General features: G+C 51.5%; 1 protein-coding gene across 1 annotated transcript in view; it reads left to right on the top strand.

The window, feature by feature from the left end:
• Positions 1-280: 280 nt before the first annotated feature.
• Positions 281-8,507, top strand: part of HCN4 (hyperpolarization activated cyclic nucleotide gated potassium channel 4) — a 135,907-nt gene continuing 127,680 nt past the window's right edge. The window contains exon 1 of the mRNA XM_038747328.1: positions 281-1,028. Within this exon, the coding sequence (XP_038603256.1) occupies positions 310-1,028 (719 nt within the window). The 5' untranslated portion in view covers positions 281-309. The remainder of the gene's footprint in view (positions 1,029-8,507) is intronic.

Genomic DNA, 8,507 nt, shown 5'->3' with positions numbered 1-8,507 from the left:
TGCTGCTGCTGCTGTCGTGGCCGCTCCTCCTTTTGTTCCCCATCAGGGAGCGGGATGCCCCTGTAGAGTGCCCGGCGCCTCTCCTCTGAGTTGGGGCGACACCCCCACCCACCCAGGGGTCCGGCCCGGAGGGGTGTCATCCGTCCGGGGGTCCGCAGGTGCCCCTCCTGCACGCCCGGGGGAGGGGCGAGGGCATGCCCGACCCGCCGGACGCCCCTGCCCTCTGAGAGGGAGGGAGGAGGAGGTGGAGGGGGGGGGGTCCCCCTCTCCCCAACCCCTCTCCCCAACCCCTCTCCTCCTCCCGGCGCCATGGACAGGCTCCCTCCGTCCATGCGCAAGAGGCTGTACAGCCTTCCCCAGCAAATCGGACCCAAGGCTTCGATCATGGACGATGAGGACGAAGAGGAGGAGGAGGAGGAGGAGGAGGGCGACAGGGACAGCCGGAGAAGGAGCATCCGGCTGAAGCCCCTGCCCGCCGTCGCCGGGGGCGACCCCCGGGCCGGGGACCCCGCGGGCGTCATGGAGACCGACGGGGCCCCCCGTGGGGCGGGCAAGTCCGGCACCAACGGGGACTGCCGGCGCTTCCGAGGCAGCCTGTCCTCCCTGGCCGGCCGCGGGGGCTGCGGCGGGGCCGGCGCCCACCCGCGCGACTCGGCCGAGGAGAAGCGCCTCATCGGGGAGGGGGACGCGTCCCCCGCGGAGGACAAGACGCCCCCCGACCCGCCGCCTCCCTCCTCCTCCTCCTCCTCCCCCGCCCGCTCCTCCTCCTCCTCCTCCTCCTCCTCCTCCTCCTCCTCCGCCACCTGCATCAAGGTGGAAGGGGGGTCCGGCGCCGACCAGATCGTCCCCGACGACGAGGCGCGGCTGGGCCAGGCCGGCTTCATGCAGCGCCAGTTCGGGGCCATGCTCCAGCCCGGGGTCAACAAATTCTCCTTGAGGATGTTCGGCAGCCAGAAGGCCGTGGAGCGGGAGCAGGAAAGGGTGAAGTCGGCCGGCTTTTGGATCATCCACCCCTACAGCGACTTCAGGTAAGGGGAGCTTCACCCCGGGCTTAACTTTTGCCTTTTCCCCCTCTCTCACCGCTTTCCCGGTCCCCGATCATTTCCACCGTGAGAGCATCCCCGATCCAGCCGGAATACTTGCCTCCCGCTCATCCCCAGATCTTTTTCTTTGAACTAAACTTTCTTTCTCCTCGCTTTGCCATTTTAGGACATTCACACTTTTCTCCGCTCCTCTCCTCTCCATGCCCCACCGATCCCGGCATCCGGCCCTGTCCCGCCTCGGCCGGTCCCGTCCTGTCATCCTTTCGCGTCCTTCCCTGTCCGGTACCTCCCCTTCCCCTATCCCCTGCCCTCTGTCTCTCCCCGCAACCCCTTCGACCTTTTTTTCCCAAGTCATCCGGGCAGCAGATATATATTGAGTGCCCACTGCGCACGTGATTCTCCGTTAAGCGCGGTACAAAATTTAAACTACCCGGAGGACCGATTCCCCCAAAGCGTGTGCCAGATCCGTCTCCTTTCAAGAACCGGGGAGAAATTGTAGACCGATATTGCTGCACTAGGTCACCTAGACTGAGCAATGCCTCCCCGCTGACCCCTGGACGCAATTTTGGGGTCTCCAAGTCGATGCCAAGGACTCACCTGCCCTTTGGAATTACTTTGCGGCCGGTTCATATAGTTGGTGGTGGCAGAGACATCCCAGCATCGTTGCTCCCCCCGACCCCTCGTATTTAGCCTGGGAGCTTTAAACCCGTCACGCAGAACAACCCCACTTTGGGGGGTTTAAGTCGACGGGGCAACAAGAAACAGGGCAGCGTGGAGTCGTTGGCTGCTGTGCCCCTGATGGTTAAGGTAAAGTGCATTTACAGTAGCTGTGAATGGAGGTGTGCAATTAATCAGGTGATGATGTGCCTCAAGTTCGGTCGAAGGCCGCTTTATTTCCCTCCCTCTCCCCACCCCCAGCCCCCCATCCCCTGCTCTTTCCCCCTCCCTTGGAACACCCTCAAGGGAGATGTCCAGCAAAGTGATGGTGCAGATGCCTTTTCCAAGATCTCTCTCGGTGCTTTCAGCTGCACCCCCGTCCCCATTCACTCTAGAGGTAATACCAGGTTGCGTTGCTTGCAAACAGAGGTTTCTGTGCGGTTACTTTTTTTTCCCAAGATTAAAAACGAGGTCACCCTCTCTCGGCTAGTATTGACTAATGTAGCGTAATTACCTTGCTTGATTTAGCAAACACCAGTGCTTGGATAGGTGATTTAAAAGGTTGCCTCGCAATTTACATTCAGAATGTTCACATGGCCCCAAACCGCTGATGACTGAGCATTTACGGGGCAAAAATAATAGCCCTCAGAAGAAGTGTCCTATTTGTGGACTGAAAGGTTTTTATTTTTAAAAATCGTCTACCTGCTAGTGCTGAACCACTAAAGCCATTCAGACTCTGGGGAATTTTCTCTTGAAGAGAAAAAAAACCATGCATGTAACAGTCAGACTACTTAACCAAGGGGGATTCTGGGTCCCCCTGAATTAATAGCAGAGTCTACACTCAGGATTTCCACTGTGAAACTGAATGCTGGGAACCAGCAAGTCAAGGGGAGCTTGACTGAGCCCTGCCTTTCTTTGACAAAGGAAAAGGGTCCAGAGGTTGACATGTAACACAGGACTGGTGTTCTCTCTCTCGCTTTTATAATATCTCCCCCCCCCCCCCTTTTTCTCTCATCTCGACCAAACACCTCACCACCACCCCCCTCACCACACCTTGCCTGCCTTAGTGAGCGCCTTGCCAACCCAGCTCTCAATTTGCCAACTCCAGGGAGGCAGATCTGTAATGAGAGCAAAGACATCTTTTACCCAGTGAGTGGGATTTCTTTCTCCTGGAATTACCAGTTAAGCAACATCTGCTGCTTAAAATAGGCAGCAAACAGTGACCAGAGTCATTCTTCTATTTATGAGATGCTCATCTCAACCAACTTGGAGTGCCACAGGGAAGGATGAGCCCAGCAGGGTAAGTTAAACAAAGAGTGACTAATTTACCAAGTTGCACCATCAAACCCAAACCTTTGCAGCTGCAGATTCAGGGATGCCTAAGGGATGTTGGGTCTTTTTTTTTTCAACCTGGCTTATTTTATGATGAAGCTGTGCTGGGAAAAATCATGCCTCCTATTGTGCTTTGGAGAAGCTGGACTGGTGGGAACTGCAGAAGTATGATTGAACCTTCTCCATTTGATGGGAACTTCCAGCTCAGAGGATGTATTTGCTGCTTCTACTTCCTCAGCCAGCCGTGCTCTCTCTCCAACTTTCTTCCTCCTCCAGCAACATAGATAAAGCCCTCTGAAATATCTCTACCTTTCCCTCCCTGGATATTAAAACTTGCTGCTTTGAGTTACTAGTCACATTTTTTTTTCTTCCTAGCCGGCCCTCTCACCCTCCAGCAGACATCCCTCAGTGTGGAGGTGGGAGGCAATACGGCATTCCTTCTCCCTTGGTGTAATTGCTTCTACTAGGTACTCATCGCCAGTGTCAGGGTAGGGGTAGATCCGTAGTTCTATATCTTGTCCTGTTCCACTCTTCCCTCACCACGCAACTTCCCTTCTCACCTCCTCTTCTCCCTCAACGTTTGAGGTGATCAGGGTGAGCCAGGAATTAGAGGTTCTCATTTTCTTAGTTTGGGTCTTTCTGAGTACAGTAATAGGGGTCGAACTGTTCACGCCTGCAGCCTCCTGCAGCGAAATCTCCCACTGACCGCAGGCCCCTGGTGAAAGGAGGTGGAGGAGAGCAGGATTTGGGATTCACCATTGAGATATCTTTGTTCTACTTTGGCCTTACGGCATCTGAGCCTGGCCTCAAAGTATTAATCCCAGCAAGGAGTTCATTGATCTGCGGGAGGGGGACTTTAGCCTTGTGTTTCCAATCTAGCTGGTGAGTGATCTAGGAGAAGAGGATTGGGAGAGAAATGGGGTCCCTCCTTCCTCTCCCCTGCTTCCTCTCCCCACCTAGAGCTATAATCAGTGGGATTTTTCCTTATAATTTATGTTTCAGGAGCCCTTCGTTAGGTGACTAATGTATGGTCCTGACTAATTCTTAGCAATGTTTCTGAAATCTCAAAGAGAGGAGGCTAGAGGGAGCGTGATCATTGCACAGGACTGCCCATCTATGCACTAGTTACTAGAGTTTAATTCTAGTCCAAGGTTGACTGCACATCAACGCAGATTCAATGTATGTTTCCTACATCACGATTTATGTGAGCCTTTCAAAGCTCTTTCCGTGGACATTTTGAGATTTATTCATAATTTCTAACTGGTAGGAAGCATTGATCCAGCAGAATTGGTTTAATAAAAAATAGCAGACCAACAGTTATAGATTGAGTTTGCGGTTTGAATGAAGGGGATCGGAGGCACTGCTATTTCCGGCATCAATAACTCCCTGCAAAGTGAGGATGGTGTTTCTTCTTCGAGGGGATTGGAGATGGGGTTGATCTCTGGAAGGACCAAAATAACTCAGGTTGTGTCTGCAAATAGAATTTCCCAGATGAATATTACTGTTCACTGTCTAGGTGGTTTTGCCGATAATTCTCCTGGAGTTCTCCCACAACTCTGCTCAGCCTACTTCAACGTTTTCTTGTAAAAACAGGGACAGGTGACATGATGTTTTCTTCCACACCTCTGTCTCTCTGACCATTCCCTCTTTACCTCGTGCCTCGGGTCTTTAGTTTGTGACAAGTGCCAGGTTGTCGCATTCTTGAGCACAATTTAGGCGGCCCCCATTCAGAGGATTTCATCCTCGGGTAATGAGGGTAGGATGGGTAGGATAGGAGGAAAGAGTTGAGCATGTGTGCACATACATATACAAACACACACACACACACACGCTGAGCTCTTTGTTCAAAGGAGAGAACGACAGATAATCCGGCATGATACATAGCTGCTGAGTTGTATCTTGATGGATAGTCAAGTTTTGGGGCATTGCACAAAGGATCTTATGTGTGTGTGCCTGTGTGTGTGTGTGTGTGTGTGTGTGTGTGCCTATGTGTGTGTGTGTACCCTGAAAGGAAAAGGTCACAGTACAAAGAACAATAGAAGCTGTTTTTCCTGAATGTGAAACAGAATGTGCGGAATTCCATTTTTAGTGATTTTAAATGACATCTCAATGTCTGCTTGTGATGGATTGTACTTGAGCTTGACACCAGCTCAGCCCCGAGTTTTCAGGGAGGCCAGGAAATTTTTGTCAAATAGTTAAAAGAAACCAATCCTATCTCAAACCCAGGGTACATGCAGTGTTGCTTGGGCGAATGAGGCTTGTATATTTAGATTCATTCTAAAATGCCTTTACCTATCCTAATTCAGACAATCTTTTGGTACTAGAGGAAATGTCTTTGCAATCTCAGAAGCACCTAACAACAGCTCAATGACACAGGTCAGGAGTGGACACCTGGGCTGGCTTTTCTGGGGATACTGCCTGCTGTGAATTCGTCTGGCTGTGCTCTTAATGAGTCACCGAAATGAAGATGAAAATACTTCTAAGGGCATATTTCCTTAGAAAGGAAGGGGCCAGAAGAGGGTAGTTTCTACTAGTTCAGACGCAGACCTAGTGAACAGCTGCCCCCTGAGAGGCAGAGATTTAGCCAGTGGTCCAAACTCTTGGTCATTGTGCCAGGAAAAGTCTTTCAACCCTCAAATCTCCATTCAGAGACCATGCACTCTCCCCATTCTGCACAAAAGGGGCATGTTTCTGCCTTTCTTGACAAGATCCATGATGTGATTCTGGGCTGCAGGGAGTGCTCTGGGCTTCTATCTCCTCTAGTCTGGCATCATAGCTAAGTGATTACTAGTTGTAGATCCATGAACATTTCCGCAGTGCAACATGAATGGCAACCAGGACTCCCTAACTGCTTAGTACCTCTCCAACACCACCTTCCTCAGGAGCCTTAGACCTCTTAAAATAGGAATCACAATGTTTACCATTCACCTCCCAGTTGGTGATGAAAAACGCTGCAGGGGTGGCGATTAATAATATAGTAAACTCATTTTGATGCAAACTGCCGGTGACCCTGGATATGTCTGTTGATCTGAAATTTTGTTGTATGAAATGATCTCATCTCGACTTAAGGACACCTTTAAAAGTGTTCTTAAAAATGGAACATAGGTTACTGAGGTGTTTCTTTAATTGGCATTTTATCTGCAGAGGGGAGGTTCCAATGCATCTTGGCCCCTGGGCCGATCAGTCAAGTTACATATCACCGGCAGTTCCCAGCCTGCCAAACTCTTAACCTTACAGGTGCAGATCACTCCAAACAAAGTGTCAGATTATCCTTGGTCTTGGAAAACATCATGGGCTTGAGTTCTGTTTCCCAGCTTGGTTGAAGTAAGGAAGGACACAGTGCTTACTCGGGAAGGGAGTTGGTGCAGGACAAAGCTTTGATTGCAAGAACAGATTGATCAGGGAAAACTGAACTTCCCAGCAGTCTCCCTTGAGGTGAGAAATACGATGGCAATCTGGTCAGAGGATTGGTGATCCTGGTGCCCACTCCCTTTACCTTCCCCCAGCCCAGCCTGCCAGAGTGGTTTACAGGTCACAGCAAGATTCCTGGAGCTGGAAGCCCCGGGGGCTCAGCCTTGGCTGTTTTGACAAGGCAAGGGTGATTTCAGTTCCACCGGGTTCCCCTGTCAGGAAGGAAGGAACCCACCCTTGAAGCCGGCGGAGCAGGCTGCTGACGATCCTCCCAGGAGAGGATACCCTGGGTTTGCCCTGTGCAAGCTGCATCTGCTCTGCAGTGCTGACGGCACGGGAAGTCGGATTGTCTCGGCATGAGAGCAGTGAGGACTCAGAAGGTGGGCACGGGAGGGAGCAGGTGTGTGTAATACCCAGGGACCACCTCCAGGCACTTTCTTGATCCCCAGGCCACGGTACCACTGAGCAGTCATCATTTTACCTTGATGCTGCGGCCAGTGGGCTTGGCTTGGGTCTCCTTCTCTAGAGCTCACTTACGGGTGGTCTAGTCAAAGGGGCCACAGCCAACATCAAGGATGGGTGAGGTCCCACCACCCCAGAGCTATTTGGGGATAGACAGGCTGTTGTGAGTGAAGTGAAAGTTAGAACCATTTCAGTGTAGGCTAAGAGCCTCAGGAGAGCACAGAGGCAGCTGCAGGATTGGCAAGGAGACGAACGAGGCTGGCAGCCGAGAAGGGAATTCCAAGGTTAGTTCGGAGGTTTCTGTCAATCTGGCAGGAGAAACCCCGTCTGCTTCCCTAACGATGAAGATGGGCTAATCCCAACCGTGGTGATGTTTCAAAACCCACTAATTACGGATTTAAATCTGTGCCTCCTGCAAAAGCAGCTTGCCTCTGTTTATGCATCGACTATGAGTAACTCAGAGGCAGAGATGCCCTGCAGGTTGTGACTTCATACAGGAAGGGAAAGGTTTCAGAACTCTAAGACTGTTGCATTTGCAGAGTCGGGTGGACCGCTGTGGATCTGGGACTGGGCAGTGCCCAGCTTCAGGGAACTGGAGGTAGTGCCCAGCCCCAGTGAAGGGGGACTGGGTGCCCATTTGGAGTTTACAGGGGAGGAGACCCCGCATCATTTGAGGACACTCTGGGCATCCACAGTAAGAAGGACCTGATTCAGCAGCTAAGCTTCCCGAGGGTAGGGAGTGTAGGGAGTCCCAGGTGAGGCCAGGAACCTCGTGTCAAGGATTCACTCTCCCTTTCCCATCCCACCTAATCTCACTGAACCTCCCAAATCTGAGGGGAAGGGGCAACGGGGATCTATCAGGAAAGTATTTAGAGGCCAGCCAGAGTAGTCTGACTTAGTGGAAAGAGTGTGAGCCTGGAAGTCAGGGGACTTGGGTTCTAATCGTGGCTCTACTACTTGTCTGCTGTGTGACCTTGAGAAAGTAATGTCACTTCTCTGTGCCTCAGATACCTCATCTGTAAAACGGGGATTAACACCCTGAGCCGCATGAGGAATGTGGATTGTGTCCCACCTGATTAGCTTGTATCTACCCCAGCACTTAATGCAGTGCTTGGAATATAGTAAGTCCTTAACAAGTGCCATTTTTTTTAAAGATGTGTTCTGCAAAGTAATGATCCCCCCAGGGTTCTAGAGATTTGATAGCAGCTGGATAGGAGAACTTTTGGGATGTCACATTTAGAAACCATCTCCCTTCCATCAGTTGTAGGGCCCATGTCTTTCTCAGCATGGGGGTGCTCCCTCCTACGCAGCTCTGCTGCAGAAGGGAGGGTTAATTAACATTAAGGGAAGGGTGGCAACCAAGTCTCCATTAATCCATTAGGCCCACTTTGATAATTGCATCACCTCTGCTGGCATAAAGGAGGAAATTAAAGGGAAAGGGAACAGCAGAGAGGTGTGGGGCCGGTGGTGGTGGTGTGTGTGGGGGTGTAGGGAGACAAATAGCTGAGGTATGAGATCTCTTTGAAGGAGCAGATGTTTCATTAGACACAGTGAAATAGCACGGGGGTGATACTGAGCTAGAAGTGTCAAGGTTTAGAGTGC

This window comes from Tachyglossus aculeatus, chromosome 5 (genome assembly GCF_015852505.1).
Source record: "Tachyglossus aculeatus isolate mTacAcu1 chromosome 5, mTacAcu1.pri, whole genome shotgun sequence".
NCBI classification, from domain to species: Eukaryota; Metazoa; Chordata; class Mammalia; order Monotremata; family Tachyglossidae; genus Tachyglossus; species Tachyglossus aculeatus.
The sequence above is the reverse complement of the archived record's forward strand: the minus strand, read 5'-3'. Positions and strand labels throughout refer to the sequence as shown.